Raw genomic sequence first — 18852 nt, forward strand, 5'->3', positions numbered from 1 at the left:
CACGTCACAAAGTTTTATAACACATACTCATAACCCTTAAGTCATGAGATAGAGAAAAATTTCCCTAATTAGTTTTTTATAATTATTCATACTTCTTTGCCTGTAATAAGTTAGTTTTTTTCATTCTCAGTTGTCTTTGCGTGGAGCTAGTATAGAGACAGGATTTTTGTCTTTCAAGAGGGATTTCTCCCATTTAGGGTTGAGGTGAACACATCAAATTTCTGGGGATAGCACTTTTTAATTTAAATAGTGCTTTATCAGTTCTTTGAGAGGCAGCGATGTTTGACTTCAGTCTGAGAAAGCTACCAAACGGTTTAAGTTAATTTCACAGAGGAAAAGTATTCCAAGTAGTCTTAACGTCGACAGGAATAAAAGATTGTATATATCAAGAGGGCAAAATGAATGAAGAAGGATCACATTCACAAATGCTGTATGTTTAACAAAATACGTTTAGATGGTAATATCCAATAGTCTTATCAAGTGCTACAATCTTTTTAAACAGGGAATGGCCAAATCCAGTGCTATTGAAACAGCCTGAAGAATGCAATCTTAATTTGCCTGTATGGGACCCAAGGGTTAGTGTATTATTTTTTCCCCTACAAATTCACACTGTGCAATAACAAGTAAAAGTCATCTGCATAAACTTCAGGGAGACATCCCATCCTTTTAACGTATGAGTGGACGTGTTCGTATTACACTTTCTTTTAGATAACCTCAACTATAATTGTCCTTTGATGTGAGAAGCATAATTATGTACCCTGTAAACTACATTTAATTGTGCATAGTTTATAATATCAAGTTCACTAACATTTTATTTTATATAGAACTACCTTGTAAGTCAAAGTTGTGTGGGCATTTGTGCTTAAAAAAAAAATAAAAGGATCCTAAAAATTCCTGTATTTTTTATTTGATCTAAATATTCTGTTAAAATTGGGTTATTATAGGAAAACTGTTGCTTAATGTTTACCTGTGGCAGATACTAATTAGTATGATGTAATTATAAAAATTGGTTTGGGTATTTCAGATTACAAAAGCATGGTTGGGCTAAAGAAGAGCTTCCATTCTACCTCTTGGGAAGTTATGGCCTCAATTTAAATGTTAACAACATGCACTTTATTAATTGGTAAAAACTTGAGGTTTGAATAAGACTTCATAAGGTTATAAAAATTCTATTTTTCTATGTTGTTTTGCTATCTTAATATAGTATCATAAACAGCGTCAGTTTTCAGTTCTGTTAATTATTTCAAGTTTTCCAAACCTCAAAGCATTTAATTTTGGAGGTATGTGAGTTTACAGTTTTCTTCATGGAAATATGCCACTTATTCTTAGTATATGAATTAAGATTAACAGTTATTAAATCATTTCATTACCTCTTAAAATGATACCAACATAGATAATGTAGTTTCACCATGTGTTAATAACCTGATAGTCTTTAAAAGTTGAGGGTATGTTAAAAAATAAGTTTCCATCTTGTTTAAAATTTGTTTTACACAGAATATTGTAGTATAACATTTCTCAAAAGTGTAATTGTGTGTGTGTCCCCATTTCTGTTGTTGAAAAAAGAAAAACTAAACATCCATAGATGCCCAAGTAGAACCTTTTTTGCTCGGCAGGCACACTGTTTCTAGTAAGGTTGCCAAAATAGTCATGCCCAAATGATTGAAACAAACTTAGTTTAGACCAAATCCTGATTCTATAAAGAATTCCTATAAAAAGTGTCTCCTTACATGGTTTTTCTTTCTCAACTCCAGCTGTGAATGAAATGAAATTTAATCATTGGTTCAGTATAACAAGGGGTAAAAAGTCCAAGTATCTGTTGCATATGTACTTGAAGAAACTGATTGGCTGTTGTTGTATGTAGGTAAACCCCAGTGATAGGTACCATCTTATGCCTATAATTACACCAGCATACCCACAACAGAACTCCACGTACAATGTGTCCGTTTCAACACGGATGGTCATGGTTGAGGAGTTTAAACAAGGTAAGTGGTTATCCTTATGCTCTCGTTTATACACAAAGGATTTACATACCATTGTAAACCCAGTAGTTGGGTATGCAGTCTGAACTCAAGAAAGCATTCACTGAGGTGAATTTTGATGTTTTTGTTTATTGATTGCAATATATATTTGAGAATGAACTTGAAAAACTTAGCTTAATTCCTTTTAGGCAGTTCATTTTTGATTACATATTGGAAGATTAACCAATATGTAAAGCCGTATCCCTAGCACAGCTTTTATGGACTGGTTTAGTGCAATACATCTGCCATGTCAAAATTTAAATGTCATATTTTGTTTCCATTGGGTGACATCATAGATGACTTTTAGCAGGCTATATTCTTGAAAAGAGCTTTGATCAGGATTGTGGTCAAACTCCCATTGATTTGGAAGAACTTCTAAACTTGTATGAATCCCAGTAGCACTGTTAATTTGAAGGTACAACTAGCCATTACCAAAGGGTCTTTGAGGGAAGTTCCTGGAACAGGGTTGTTTGACTTGACTGACACCAGTCTAGGAAGTAGAATCAGCTGTCCTACTACCAGCTTCAGACCCAGAAGTGTAAAATTCTTTTCTGTAGTCTAAATAGGCTCTTAATGGGAACACGTTGCTGTCCTTTTAGAAACAGCAGGAAGCTTGTTTTTAGAAAGACAAGAAACTAAAGCTTATGGGAAAACTTTCTTGGGTAACTATAGTACTTCCGTTTTTAGAGAGAGTCATTCTATGGGCATGGCATTTTAGAGTAATGGTGACTTACCAGAAACCTGGCGCTCAAAAAAATCCTGCGGCTTTTTTGAAAAGTATGTATGTATGTAAGAATCTTCATGCTCTAAAGTCATAGACTAAAATTGCTATTTATTAAAATTATTTTAGGAGTATAGTGAACGCATGTGGTATGTTTAAGATCTTTAAAACTCTAGATTGTTAGACCGAACCATGCAAACATTTTAATATGTTTTTAATTTAGGTCTTGCTATCACAGATGAAATTTTGCTGAGTAAGGGAGAGTGGTCCAAACTTTTTGAAGCTCCAAACTTCTTTCAAAAGTACAAGTATGTATTTTAAGGCATGTCGGACATGTTGCTCTCTTAAGTAATGGTTGCATATGTGAAATCTCTTCTTGCTAGACTAATGCAGTTTTGAATTTTCCTTTAAACATCTTCAGGCGTTTCCTTCTGTCACAAAAGGGTGTACTGTTTTTAGTTAAACCCCTATTTTTACTTGTCAAGCGAAAGTATAGCCCCTCCAGTTTTGCTGTCTTCTGAAACTGAACTCCTACTCCATTAGTAGCAACATCAATTTTGTAGGCATATGGCAGTCATCACCAAATCTCAGACTCTACACCTTGGCAAAGGAGTGAACTGTTAAAATTTGTAGTTAAGAAACTTTTTTTCAGCTAGTTCTGGAAACTTATTAAAATTCTCTCTAACAGGCAAAGGTAATGTCACTATAGTCAGATGCTTTCAGTAGTTACAGCACATGATTGACCTACAGTTTCCCTCTAATGTTAATGAAGCCCCTTCAAATATTTCTACAAATATTTTTTTTTGGAATATAAGTGGGTGTAACACTTTTTACTCATGGTTTTAATGGTTTAATACCTTAGTACAGGTTAAAGGCCTGCTTGTGTTGGTTTTGATGAAAATTGTAAGTTACAATAAATCTTTTAAAAAAATGGACTTGCACTTTTATTTGCCCTGAGCTGAAAACTTTCCAAAGTCCCACTTAAAATTTTTTTTCTTTAATGCTCAAAACTTTCCTGACCATTTGATCTTGTGGATTGTGTTTTGTAATCTAAGCAAGAGTGCTTTATGCTATTTCCCCAATTAAAAACAAGAATGATGACCTTCATGATGTCTCTGTGTTTTGTTTCTGTATCTTTTGCATGAAAAAGCAATAATGGAGCCAGCTTAATTGTTGTGTTCTGGGAGCACTACCTTGGCAGTAAAAATTTAAATAGCGTAATGTTGAATGCTCTTGTTTATTATTTTTATTCCCCATTAGTTGTGCTTTTCTATTTGGCAGATAATTTGTCTTTTATTTAAACCAATGTTGAGGAAGTACTTTTGAACATTTAATAAACATATATTCTGATATTTTTAAAACTACATAATTACTTGTACAGAGAAGAATAAATTGGTTCTATAGAAACATATTCAGCATCTCTTAACCCCTGAGACTCTAAGATGAAGCTAGATTCAGTCTTTTTTCTATCTCACTTCCTTATAGGAGTAAGAGGTGGGTAGAATGAAATTCTTGAAAGTACTCAAGTGTCTTTCTTCACAAGACACTAAGAAAGATTATTGTTGAAATTCAACAAACCTTGATAATGTTATCCGTTTGAATACATTTGTGTTACTAGAACTTTGAAGGTTTTCTTTTAAAGCTTGCTTAAACTTTTTCTTTTAAAACTTTTAAGCTGTCTTTCAATTTATGCCAATTAATACCTATAAGCTCTTCAACTGACTGATTAAAAAATTACAGATTACTATCTACTCTCGAAACAATCAAATGATTTTAGGTTATCACAAATGACTTTAAACATGGGGACATGTTTAGAGGAAATAGAGGAATTTCCTCTTTCAACTGTGAGCCCTGGGAAAACAGATTTGAAACATGACAACAAATGGGCTAATTTTATGTATATCAAATTGTGTTTCCCCCAAAATCTCCCTCAACATTTTTAGTAATTACTGTTATTAGACTTTAGAGGTATTTGCAGATTCGAATTTTTCTTTTAACATATAAATTACCCCAGTGATTGGCTGTACAAGTGAATTGAAATTCTAGTTTTCCGGATTCAAAATTGATTAAATCTTATTTGAAGAATATCCTGCAAGTCTTTGTTATGTATAGGATTGTAAGTTGTGTAGTATACCTGCTTGCCATTCTTGGAAGGGAGGGAACCACAGAAGGCATTTTATTAGTCTTAGAAAGCAGACAAGTCATCTGGGAGAGATCAGTGTTCCTTGTGAAAAGGGGTAACATTGCTTTGTGAAATTTTAATAGTTCTAAGAAAATGTTTTTCATGTTTTTTCTTGAAGATACTCAAATTGACCCTTCAGTGGCAATAAAATAAGTCATTATTACATACAAAATATGAATACTTATTTCAGGTGTTACCATTTCACTAGGAAAAAGGAACGAAAGGAATTAGGAAAAAGCCGGAATGTTGTCTAAGGTGTCAGATTAATATTTATAATTTCAAGGAGTATGTATGTATCCAATAATTGAGCGTTAAAATGTTTTAAAAACTTTAAAAACAGTGAACTAGAACAATTGATCCTGAGTTAAAGATGGAATGGCAAAGATTTTTGTCTAAGAGATAATTAGAATTTCAATGAGCTATGATCTACCCAGGTAGAATATTAATGTGATGAAATGGCCAGGAAACCTATTTACAGAAAGATTTTTTGGAGGGGGGGGGTAAATAGTTACTAAGTAATAATAGTAAGTGTTCTCTTAGGAGTCTTTAAATAGGTTTTCATTTGGGGCACATTTTTATAGTTTATTGGAAACTTGTAATATTTAAATTTGGGGGAAAATTAATCACTATTGCATTAAGACTTCAAAGTGTCTTGTGAAGGCATTTGAGCATCTTAAGTATGATAGTGTCAGTATGATACAGGGGATCATGTTTTTTGGAATAGCAACAAAATAGAGTCTAAATTTAGAAATACTACTTGGCTTTGTGGTCTGATGGGGATTTGAGGAACTGAATACCAGTTCCAGTTGTTAAAACAAACTGAGTTGGGATTCTGTTTTCAATTTCTTGGATGAGTTTGTTTTATAAACAAATTCCTAATGGCAGGTTATTTCTATTAAACACTGTATTTTGTATTTACCACTTTTAATTTGCTTAAATGTGTCTGAGTAAAGGACATTTAACCAGCATAAATACTTGTTAGCTATTTATCACTTTTAGCTATATTTAAACAAATGCATTTGTGTATAAACAATGTAGATACTCCCCCCATTTCATTAAGAACTAAAGTTGAACTCTAAGCTTCAAAACAGAATTGCCAACAAAATTATCTTCAGATGTCTTGTACACAAATTTTTCCTTCATAAACAGAGACCACTGTACATCATTTGAGCTTTTGTTGAAGACTCAGGTGGTTATTAAGAATATGCATTTTAATAGTGCAGTAAAAGAGTGACTCAGACGGAGTTTGGCCCCCATACTAGGTGAACCCAGACAGTTTTGCTGTTTTTGAGTTTTCGTATGCATGCTTGCTTTTTATACTTTGTTGTCTCCTGTTCTAAGTTGTTATACTTTGTCAGAAAGCTCTTCCTCCATCTCCCTCTCCTTTTATTTATTTTTGTATTTTTAAGTCTTGCCCATTTTCAATCTCTCAGGCAGTTGGAAATCCAGTTACTGAGCTTGTTACGATTTTGTTTAAGAGCATTTAGGGCTCTCAGAGCAGCTTTCTGTATACATAAAATGCATGAGCTTTTAATGCTTTCATGTGACATTTATTCGAATCACCTGTGTTCTATATTACAGTCGACCCTTGAAAAGTGCAGTGCTTAGGGACGCCAATCTTTGTTCTTTGTATAACTACAGACTCCCGCAGAACTTAACTACTAACAGCCTACTGTTGATGAGAATCCTTACTGATAACATAAGTAGTCAATAAACACGTTTTGTATGTTATTTAAGTATTGTGTACTCTATTCTTAAGGTAGAGAAAAAAATGTTAAAACCATAAGGAAGAGAAAATACATTTACAATATTTATTGAAAAAATCCACATATAAGTGGACCTGTGCAGTTCAAACCTGTGTTCAAGGGTCAACTGTATTTGGTTTGCTCCAAATCATGCTGAACAAATTAAACAGGTAAAGGAAGTATTAGTCTGTGTGGATTTTGACTGCATACTCACATATCTGACTGTCTTCGTATTTATATATATTATCTCTGTTACCGGAAGTTTATAAATACTTGAAGTTAACTCATTTGAACACAATTCCTCTGCCATAAGACCAATATTATCCCCTTGTACAGATGCACACACGTCTGCAGTCTAGATTACATAGTTATTAAGAATCAGAACTATTGTTCAAATACTCATGAGCATTAATAATCAAATGGTCTGTTTTAGGGGAGTATAGTTAAAAAATACTTAAACTTGCCAAATCTTCAGTACCCTTTGCCTAAATGTCTTGTTATGTGTATTTTGAGGGGAGAGGGCCAATTAATCTGAACTAAGGTTGGTAGTTTTCTTTTGGGTCTAGGTCAGACACTTGCTCCTTTCAGAAATCTCATTTGTAAAATGTGAAAGATAATATCATAAAGGTTTCAGCCTTTTGAAAGAATAATTTAAAATTTGTGGTCCTGCTCTGACTTTTCCAAACTAGTATCTATACTAGATACAGTTTGCTTTTTAAGGTAAAGTTTCTGGTGAGAAGTTTGGCTTCCAGCACCTCTTAAAGAGTATATTGAACTGAACTTTTTTAGTCTTACAAAATTGAATTATACTTCAGTTTATAGTTTGTTTGCTTAGATATTTGGTCATGATGGTATTTTCTAAAAACTTGTGTTTTCTCTAATTTCAATGGAATTGGATCCCTCATACAAATCAGATTTCTTTGTTGCTCTCACATTAGTGATGCCGGCTGCTTTGTTACAGAAATTTATACTGTTACTTGAAAAGAATCACGAGGCCTAACTTCAGTACTGAGTTTAATTTTCGCTATCTTTTAATTTGAATTAAACAACATGATGTGTTCAATACTATCTTTGAAGTTACTGATGTAATAAGTATATTTAGTGATCCTGTATTTGTGACACAGCCTTGGTGCTTTATTTCCATTAAAATAATTTTGCTTTAATAGATTATATGTTAGTAACTCTTGAACTTACAGGTAATAAAGCACCCCACTAGAGTCATTGAACCAAATTATCAGTAAATGCATTTTCAGCATTCTTGTGTTAAGCTGCTTTTGGGGTAATTATTCATAAAATAAGTATTTGCCAGAAGAATTACACTTGCCAATAGTTAGAATTTATCTTTTATGACTTATGTGCATATTGAGATTGCAATTCCCCCTTGCTAAATTGATGCTGATATATAACTGTCACGAAGCTTATTATATTAATATCCAGCACAAAGCACTTAAGTGAAATAAATAGCATGTTGTCTTTATCTTCAAAGGCATTATATTGTACTTCTAGCAAGTGCACCAACAGAAAAACAACGCCTGGAATGGTGAGTACAAGACGAGACTTTACAGCAAAAATAAACTTCAAAGTGTATCAGATAGCCACAAGACACAGTAGGAGATGGCAGAAAGTCCTTAGAACATCCAGTGTGGTTTTATTCATAAATGGTGCTTTACTACTTGAAATAGAAGTATAGGAATTTGGGGGATTCATATACGACTTTGGTTTGTTTGTTTGCCTATAGAAATCCATGTATCATTTCCTAACTGTATATTTAAGGTGCTTTATTTTTTTTCTTTAAATATTTCTGGGGACATCTTTTGTAACCTTTCTAAATTTGAAATGTGGTTTAATTTTCTTCTCCCTGTTTTCTCTTCCACATTTTTGGGTAGAGCATAAGGTTTTGGTTTTATCTGTGGGGGTCGAGACATTTGAACTGCCCCTGTGTATTTAAGTATGATCTTCAATTACTGCTTTACAGAAACATTTGATTTTGTGCATTCTGTCTTTTAAATTAACCAGAACTTTTATTAATACTAAGTGACATTTGTTCAGGGTGGGCTTGGTGGAATCAAAAATCCGAATCCTGGTTGGAAGTTTGGAGAAGAATGAATTTATTACACTGGCTCATGTGAATCCCCAGTCATTTCCAGCACCCAAAGAAAATCCTGACAAGTAAGCAGTCTTCTCATTTAACCTAGTTTCCTCTTCCCATTGTCAGCTTTTACTCATAGAAGCATTTATAGGTAATTTTTAATAGCTAGAGTCACTATTTTACTGATTACATATGGCTCAAAACCAATTTGAGATTTATAGTTTAGGTTTTCCTGATTAGAAACATTGAACAGAATGACTTTCTTGAGAAAAATCACCACTGAAACAAATTGTTTTCTCTGATAATAATAGTTTGTTATGATTAGTTACCTATGAACTAATTAGAGTTTAAATTCTGTAGGTCTGCCCTTTAATATTTCTTCTTAACATTCCTTTCTTGTCTTGTTTTGTACAATGGTTGTCAGAATAGCTGTTACACTAAATATCAGTCTTTGCTTTTTATCTTAATTTTTAAAAAAGAGAACATGCTTGGATTTGACTGTAAAAATCTGATTTGTGATGTATTGTGGAAAATTGAGAAGATATGTTAAAGCAGGCTCACTTCATACGTTTAAGGGTGTTGTAGAAGTCATTTTCCGGTTTGATTATTGCTGTATTATTGTATGAGATTCTATTTTGCCGATATGTACTTTGTTGCACATGGAGGGTGATAGGAATTTTAGTAATGAACTTTTTAACAAAATAAAATAGTATTGAGGAAAGATTGAAAATTTTGAGTGAATGGATCATTTAAGATTGTGCTGTAATACAGTAGAATAGTTGGTTTCCGATTGTTTATACAGATTATTTTCTTTTGCAGTTCTGTAAAAGAGTGATTTGAGGTTTGTACAAATTTTTGTTGCTACAGTCTTAATTATTAAAAGACTGTATGAGCCCATTCAGTAGATCCGTCATTAAATATTCAAAGGTAGCTGGATTACCCTCATTTCTGTTATTGCTCTGTAGTCAGATTTTTGTTCATGTGGCCTTTCAATTGAGTTTTAAAAGTTTAAGGAACATATAGTCCTAGTAAATTTTTTGTATCTGGAATATCCGTTTTTGTTTCAGGTTTTTGTAAAATGCATTAATTCCTTTTCCTTTATTAGTTTGAACATAATTTTTCTTTGTTTGCAGTGCCTCTGGTACTTTAGGATCATCATTAAGAAAAGTGGCAGGCAGTATATTAGACAATATATAAACTCTGTTTATATATTAATAAAAATATTAGAGGATAGGTGTTGGGGGAGGACTTTGAGTTTTGATGGAGTTTGAGGACTTTGAGTTTTGATGGACTTTGAGTTTTGATTGAGTTTAGAACTTTACTTAATTTAGTTATACATTTATATTCCCAGTTTTCCCACGCACCTCAGGTTGTTAATCACCTTGATAACTGTATTTTCATGAAATCTTGATAAACTGTATAATACTCTTCTTACTTTGCAGGGAAGAATTTCGCACGATGTGGGTGATTGGGTTAGTGTTTAAAAAAACAGAAAACTCTGAAAATCTCAGTGTTGATCTCACCTATGATATTCAGTCTTTCACAGATACAGGTATATCTCTATTTGGATAACCAAAACATGTACTTGCTTATTTGAATTTGTCTATGTATACCATAGTGATATTTATAAAAACTGTTAAAATTACTTGGGAATATTGAACAATGATCAACAAAATAATCTTAATGTTTTTGGATTAGTTAGTGGTTTCAGTATTGTCTAATATATAAATGATTTTTTCCATTATGGCAGAGCTAAAGTCAAGTAGAACCATTTTAAATTTGATTTGTCCACAATTACTTATGAAATTAGAAAGCACCTGAGTAGGTGTTTGTCTAAAAGACTGAGTCTATGTCTGACTGTCTTAATAATCTTGAATCTTTGAAATTTATGTTACGTTTTAGTGAAACTTTTGGTAACTTGAGGAAACTTACTCTCTATGTTAAATACAGACTCAGATGTTAATTCATAGGTGGGGGTAGCATGATGAGAGCTGCATTTCAGAGTGACCTGTACGCTGAGATAGAAGGTCCTATCTCAGTAAAGACCAGATGGTGGGTGTGGCTGGCGAAAGCTAAGGCTTTCGTATGCCCAGCTCTCCAAGGGAATGGCAGAGATGCACAGGGACACTGATGCGTGCGCATCTTCCTTACAGACTGATTTTTCTTTCCGACATCTCTCCTTTTCCCCCATTTAAAAAAAATGTAGTGTGTGTCATTTTCACTTGTCCCCAATAAGGAGTTTTCCTGTTGAGGACATTCAGATTTAAAATTAAAGTTTTTGTATCTCTTTGGAGAAAGACAGAAATTGGTAACAATTTGTTAAAAAGTTAGTATCACACTAAATGTAAAGGAGAGCTAGAACATGTGTATTTCCGTGTGTAAATGCTCAGGTGCAATGACTCGAAGGTATGCTCTGGTCAGGTGATTGCACCTGTGTGTAGAATCAGTTAGCAGTGTGACATCTGATTTTCTGCTGATGGAGGTGTTACCTGCTGTGACTCAGAGATCAGCGGCAGCCCAGCCATCGGTAACATAATAAAAGTTAAAGTTTCAAATCTAAAAGTGATCTCTTGATACATGTGGTAGTTGCATTTCTGAAAACTTCAGGTGAAAAATACCTTGTTTTTATGTAAAATTGAGTTCTTTGTTCAAATAATTGATTTACTAAGTTTTTTTATCTTTAGGAATGAAAGTAGGACATGGTAGAGTTCTTCATTGTGAGGAACTCTCCACATTGAAAGATATTTAGTGTCCCTAGCAAGTAATAATCCGTAATTATTGTGACAACAGATGCACTCATGCAGGTTTTTTAGGATGTGATTTGGAGGGTGGTGAACTCCACCTTGCTGAACACCAGAAGTTTTTCAACGTAGAAATTTCGATGCCAACTTAAACTATTTATGAACTAGCAATTCATGTAAGAGATACTTGAATTAGAAAATTTGTTTTGTACGTTGCATCTAAGTTGAGCCATTTATTAAAGATTGTATTAATGAACCGTCAAGATTTTCAAGGAACTTCCAGGTATTTGGGGCAGGAAATACGGAGCTGTCCTGTATCTTGAAACATTTTAATGGAATACTTTGTGGGATTCTCTAAAAAGGCAAATTTAACATGTTCAAACCTCACATCCTTAACCTCCAGTCTCTCCCAGCTTCTCCAAATCTTTTTGGTCTCAGGTTTTGGCAACTGTATTCTTGTATTATAGTTGTTCAGGCTAGACATCGTGGAGTCCTCGGCTCTTGTTTTTCTCATATTAAGTCCTCACGTAACGTCTTCGACAGATTCTTGGAAACATGACTTCAAGCCAAATGATGTATAACAAAACCAATTTTACCATAATTGCTACAAGCATGAGTGAAGTTCCTATGGCATATTTCTGGTCTCACAAACATCACCAAACTTCTAAATAAAGACCTCAAACACTCCTAATATTAAACATTGAAATAAATGTGAGCTATACAGACATTTAAGAAAGTTTAGTAAAAACAGAATCACTTCCACTTACTCCAGTTCAGGATGGCAGGTGGCCGGAGCCTCTCCTGGCAGCTCAGGGCACAAGGTGGGACCCACCTGGCAGGACACGCTTCTAATGCCAGGTGCACTGTCACCCACACCCACTTTCACTCAGACTAGGACAGTTAGACATGCCAGTTCACCTGACTGGACATCTCTGAGATGTGGGAGGAAACCCATGCAGTCATGGGGAGAATGTGAACTCCACACAGACTGTGGTCCTGGCCAAGAATCATTTTTTTCCTCATCAACGTTATAATGAAGCGACGTTATTCAAGGATCTGGTGTACTTGATATAAATCCATTAAAAAATTCTTTTGCTTCTGATTTCAGAATACAGTAAGGTTTCTGCTACTAATGTGTCTGCTGCTATCAACCTAGTCCAAGCCACTTAATCACTGCTTGGTTGGATGACTGTTGACTGTGGGATTCCTGTTGTGCCCTTGCTCACCTTCAGCTGTGTCAGTCAGCATCCAAAATGATATTAAGCTAAATCACTTTTCGCCTGTTCAGAACCTAAGATGGCTCTCCATGTCACTCGGAATAAAAGTCCAAGTCGTGACTGGTGTGCAGCCCTTTGCCTGATCCCACCTTCTCATTATGTCTCTGACCTCCTTTTCTAAGTTCAGATTATCCATGTGTCTTGGGGCCAGTAGGTCATCAAGTTAGTGATATTCCCAGTGGGGCCTGGAGCAACATTTGGTCATCAAGGACAGTCATATTTCTGCAGGCAGCTGTTTGATGCTCAGGTTAAGCAAAGGCAGAGACCAAATAGCCACAGGTAGTTTAGGGTCAGGGTTTGTTTATTGGCAGATGAGTTTTTGTGCCAGTCTTAGAAAACACTGTGTATGGTGGGGAGCTTTGGGGATTTTAGAGTTTCAGATACAGGATTACTGATCTCTACTTTTCCTCCTTCCCTGTGGCCTTTCTGTTGTTCCTCAAACATTCCAGGCATGCTGTCCACTCAGGACATTTTGTCCTTGATGTTTGCTCTTCCTGGAATGCTATTCCACCAGGTACTGTCAGCTCCCTTCAGCTCACTTCTTCACTTCCATTTAAATCTCCACTCAAGTGTAACCTCAGTTTCCAGGCGCCGCTTTTCTTCCCCACTCAGTTTGTCTCCATAGCACTTAGTCACCATCTGATAACGACATACAGCTGGCCCTGGAGCAGCTGGGTTTGAACTGCGAGGACCCACTTACATGCGAAGGTTTTCAGTTGACCCACACAGTTCAAACCCATGTTCACGGATCAGCTCCATGGTTGGGAATCCACTTATGTGAGGGGCTGACTGTGGTTAAGTATTTTTGACTTTTGGGATGTCACCACCCCTAATCCCCACATTGCTCAAAGGGTAACTATGTTTTACTTCATTTTTTTCCCCTATTTATTATATTCTCCCTAGTGGAATGTAGACTTTGTGAAGTTCTGTCTCTTATTCCCTGCCGTAATGCCCATGTCTGGAATAGTATGATACAGTGTAGCCACTCAGTAAATATTGGTTGTTGGAGTGAATGAATTTTTCTCTCTGGGGACCCTCTGGAACTAGATTATTTGGATTTATTTTTAGCATATTATTTTTGTTCCTGTGACCTCTGTTATTTGAGTTAGTTCTATAATACAAAATATGCTATTGTCTTAGAATTTTATCTTGAAGATTTTTGAAAACGTATCTTTAGGTATATTTAATAAATTTGACTTTTGCTGCATGTGTTACATACTTAAGCAAGAATTTTAAATTATACTGGTAGCATAAAAGGGTATGGGTTTAAGAACCCCTTTTTCTCCAATTCTGCTGTTTCTTAAAGAGGTACCACTTTAAGAGTTATTACACTGGAAGAATTAATACGCTTTGGTTTGATTCACTATGTAGGCCTTGTGGTAAAAGAGACTTAGGATGCTGAGGCCATGAATTGTCAGATTAGAGATAGGTTCTGAGCTAATAATTTTACAGATAGCAATGTTGATGAAAAAGGATCCCTACTTAGAGCAGCTCCTGGGTGAGTTTAACTGCCTTTATTAATCTGTTTCTGTTTCTTGTAACAATTTCCTAATTGTGTAGTTTATAGGCAAGCAATAAACAGCAAGATGTTTGAGGTGGACATGAAAATTGCTGCAATGCATGTAAAAAGAAAGCAACTCCATGAACTACTACCTAATCATGTGCTTCAGAAAAAGAAAAAGGTAAATTTAGAAAGTACTTACAAAAGCATTGCTAATAATGTTTTATGTATCCAGGCTATCAGTACTTCAAAAATTTAGGCGCAGTGAATTAGTTATATTTGAAACATACCTCAGCATTTAAAAAAATCTGTTAACACAGAGCAGCTCATTATGTGAATCCTTGTTCCTAATTGGGTTTATTGCACACACTTGCTTCAGACTTCAGAAAGCTTGGAGGTGATGCTTTGTATCCTTATTTTATATGTACTTATACTGTCTTCATAGGCTTCTATTCTTATATAATATCCCAACAGTAGTATCTAATTTCCTTTCTTTTAAAAAGTAAACAAATTCAGTATTATGTGGATCAAGTAAATTCTATGACTTTTTAAATGAAAAGGGGTTCATTTTGGTAAGACTTATACATGTATTTTAGGTAACTAGAGTTAATATTTTATATTGCTCAGTTGTTAGTGCTTCCTGTTGAATAACTTATAGCCTTTTCCTCATTTGGACTTATTATAAAGGACATAATAGGATTTTAGTGACAACAATTACATTTTTATTTTAAGAGGTTTCAAAAATAGATGACTTAATCCTATAATGGACTACTTAACCATAGCAGTGAAAGTAAATAAGCTAGAGCTGCATATTATGTTGAGTTAAAAAGGTACAGATGAGTATGTACCATTTGATGCATTTATCTAAAATTTACAAATTTAAAAAATGTGAACTATATGATTTAAAAGAGAATATGAGATAAAAGTATATGTTAGAAAACAATAACTACCACATTCACAATAGTGGTTGGTTAACTGGGGCTGGGAAGAGAGGAATAAAGTTTAATACTCAGGGGCCTTTGACTTTATAATGTCCTGTTTCTTAAAACATACAATACATTGTAATACAAAAGCATCTAAATCACAGGCAAGGGCTTTGGAGTAGACTTCCTGGTTCAGTTTCAGGTTGCACTGCTTCTTAGCTGTAATATTGGGGCAAGCTTTATAACAAACATCGTGTTCTTGATTTGCCTCATTTCTAAAATCAGGATAATATTTTTACCTTCCTCATTAGGTATTTTATGAGGATAAAATGAGTTAATACCTGTAAAAGGTTGTTTAGACTAATGCCTGGCACACAGTAAATGCTTATCTTTGTTTGTTTTATTATCACCATCATTATTCAGAACTTGTGGTAGAGGTACTTTCGTTTTTGGTATAAAATGAAAAATTTTTAAAGCATGTTTTATTTTTAAAAAATAACACATGAAGCCTTTATGTCGCTTAACTTGTTATTTTCTTCTCAGCCTAATGGTTTCATGAGTTAACTGAATATCTAGAAAGTGACAAAAATGTAGTTTTCTTGAACAATGTGTTTTCTTTGTCTTTCTTTGTCATAAAATATACATAACATAAAGTTTACTATTGAGTAATTTTATTTTTAAACTAACATATGAAGTCAAACATTTGTCTTCTAATTGTCCCTTGGTGTTATATTATTAATGGGTTTAAGCAACCATACTTAAATGCATATTCACTACATATAAAGATATATAAACATTTTATGTTTTCAGAAGTAAATGTAAATAATCAGATTTAAAAACAAAACAAAACACCTATTTCTGTTTTATTAAAACAGCTATTTATAACTGAGGTAATTAGATTTTCCAGAACCATTGATTCAGATTACCTTTTAAAGCTACTTACTTGGCAATATAGATATTTGGAACAACTAATGTATGGTTTAAGTAAATTTTATGTTTATTCTATTTCTTAAAGTAGTATCTAGATATCTTCTAGAATATAAAAGGAATCATTAATGATCAGAAATTTATTGTTTAGTCTAAAAATTATATTTATCAAAGTGCAACTATAATCTTATTACCTAGTAATAGCTACTCTTAACATTTTCATTTATTTCTACACAGACTATTCAGTGCACATATATAACCACATCTAATGTGTATTTTTAGAAGGTTATTAATGATACCAATATGTGACTTTTTTGGGTGCTTATTATTATATTGTGGCCATCCAGATTACAAGTACTAATGGCTGCTTAGTATTTCTTTGGCCACTGTGATTAAGTTTATCCTCTAGTTGACATCATTTAGATTATTTCCAAGTTTCCACTAGTAAAATAGAACTTTCCTTGTTTTTATAAATAACAGGTGTCTAGAAATGTGTATTCATGAATCTTTTCTTTGGACTCTTATAATAGTTTCCTTTTATTAACTGCTATTTGCAATGCGCAATGTACCAGTGTTTTTCCATATTTAATGATACGGCAACCTGTAGGATTTGTCTGTTTTATAGAAGAAACATGATTAAAAAACTTGCCCGAGGTCATGTAGTATGAGTTGTGGATTGGACCTAGGTCTCAATGCAAAGTATGTGTGTTTATTTCCCTCTGTAGTATGGTCTATCTTTATTTATCCTGTACTAGGAAGTTTTGATAGAATATTGATGATTTCTTGGCATTGAAGCCTCTTGTGCCAGTAGAGACACAGAGACCTAGCTACAGACATAGATGAAGACACAGAGGCAAAGCAAAGCAGCTTAATGTTGTTTTGCGTTCAGACCAGCCAGCTAAAGTGTCTATGTTCACAGAGCATCTCCAACAAGTGGCCCGTTATCTCATAGGTGTTTGATCATCTGGTCAGGCAGGTAGCTATTTAGAATTGAGTGTAATTTACTGAACAAACCCTTGTCTGGTGAAGAGAGACATTGATAGCATTTTTGCATTGGAAAGATGCTCATTTAGAATATTAGAAAATTTGTTTCACAACTGACTTCATGAATAAGTGGCATTACTCTCACCTCCTCTCCTTTCTGCCAAATCTCATTTCTCATTTGATCAATATTGATTTATGTACACAAGTGGTGTGTCTGTAGCTCTAAATTAATGATTAGAATAGAGCATACACGCAGACACATGGGGCATGGGTTCTTGTCAGCAATGCAAATTATTTCCATTAAAATGTTTCTGTAGGTAAGTGAACGCTGAGGCTAAAAATATTCTGGAATAAAAAGCTGAAGAAATAAATTTTATGTTATAACAGCATTGATTACAGAAATGGAGACTTTAAGTCACTTTAGAAATCGACTTTCATCCCATAGAATCTCTCAAAGTTTTTTTGTTTTTTTAGTTTTATTTTGGTTTTGCTACATTAAGTAACTGTCTTTGAATGCTTTGATTTTTAAGAAGCAGGACCAAGATTAGCATTTACAAATGGATGTTAGGTTTAGCTTTCAGAAAATTATTTTTGCTTTTTTTTCATTGGATAACTTACACTATTAAATGTACCATGTTAAAATCCTAAGTTGCAGTCAGAGCACTAGAAATCCCTTGCTTTGGAGAGAGTAGGTGTGGCACTAAATTGTATTTACTGATCATTTTTTTGAAATTACACAATTTTTATGTTCATTGTAGAATAATTTAAAAATCTATAAACAAACAAAAAATTATTTCTAGTCCCACCAGGCAGAGATATTCATTGTTAATATCATCATCATTATAACAATTTTTTTCTAATATATGTGTGTGTATTTAAACTCTCTGATTTAGATCTATGTTTTTCATGTACTTTTTAATTTGCATTATGTCTTACATTCACTGTGTACATTTAATGTACCATTGCTTTCTCCTCTTCTTTCATGGAAGAACTGTGGTTGAATTGAAGGCCTCCTAGAAGTCAGGAAGTATGTGTCTCACATCTTTTTCTTTTATGGTCGTTATGACACTTCTGATTTTCATCAACTGACTGATTTGTGCTTTGTAGTAGAAGCAATTTATCAGTGAAGGAAAAGATGTTCATATTTCAAAGACCTGGGTAAATTAAAGATATATTTGATTAACTATTTTATTAATTGCAGCAGCATTCAACGGAAGGTGTCAGATTGACACCTCTGAATGACAGCAGCCTCGACCTCTCTATGGACAGTGACAACAGCATGTCTGTGCCTTCACCTACTAGTGCTATGAAGACCAGTCCGTTGAACAGTTCTGGCAGCTCTCAGGGGTAAGGAAACGGATAGATTCTTGTGGTTAAAGTCATCTATTTAAAATATGGTTTTTATTCCATCTTGTAATATTTTTTAAATAGCCGCTTAACTCTTAGTTTTGAAGCAAGTAATTTTTATTTTTTCCTACTGTGTCATATTTGTATTCCATTATGTATCTTGATTCAGATATGAATGTTAGTGTGTAAACACTCAGTTTCATATATACTGAGATACCTGCTGCCTCCGGGTCATAGGTAGCTCGAGACTCCCAGCAGCCTAAGGTACAAGGTCAGACCCACCCTGGACAGGACGCCCTTCCATTGCAGGGCCAGTTACGTACCGAAAACACACACACACACACACACACACACACACACACACACTCTCTCTCTCCCTCTCTCTCCCTCTCTCTCC

At 34.1% G+C, this 18852-nt stretch overlaps 1 protein-coding gene across 6 annotated transcripts in view; it reads left to right on the top strand.

Moving 5' to 3' along the window:
- PAPOLA (poly(A) polymerase alpha) overlaps positions 1 to 18852 on the top strand; it is a 64186-nt gene that overhangs the window by 32950 nt on the left and 12384 nt on the right. For 3 of the 6 annotated variants that reach the window (XM_019642463.1, XM_019642461.1, XM_019642465.1), the window contains exons 10-17: positions 503 to 575; positions 1862 to 1982; positions 2963 to 3047; positions 8153 to 8206; positions 8716 to 8835; positions 10198 to 10307; positions 14334 to 14455; positions 18310 to 18455. In XM_019642463.1, coding sequence (XP_019498008.1) covers positions 503 to 575; positions 1862 to 1982; positions 2963 to 3047; positions 8153 to 8206; positions 8716 to 8835; positions 10198 to 10307; positions 14334 to 14455; positions 18310 to 18455 — 831 coding nt within the window. The remainder of the gene's footprint in view (positions 1 to 502; positions 576 to 1861; positions 1983 to 2962; positions 3048 to 8152; positions 8207 to 8715; positions 8836 to 10197; positions 10308 to 14333; positions 14456 to 18309; positions 18456 to 18852) is intronic. The other 3 variants (XM_019642464.1, XM_019642462.1, XM_019642466.1) reach the window with 1 other exon arrangement.

Source organism: Hipposideros armiger, unplaced genomic scaffold, assembly GCF_001890085.2.
Source record: "Hipposideros armiger isolate ML-2016 unplaced genomic scaffold, ASM189008v1 scaffold_69, whole genome shotgun sequence".
NCBI lineage: Eukaryota > Metazoa > Chordata > Mammalia > Chiroptera > Hipposideridae > Hipposideros > Hipposideros armiger.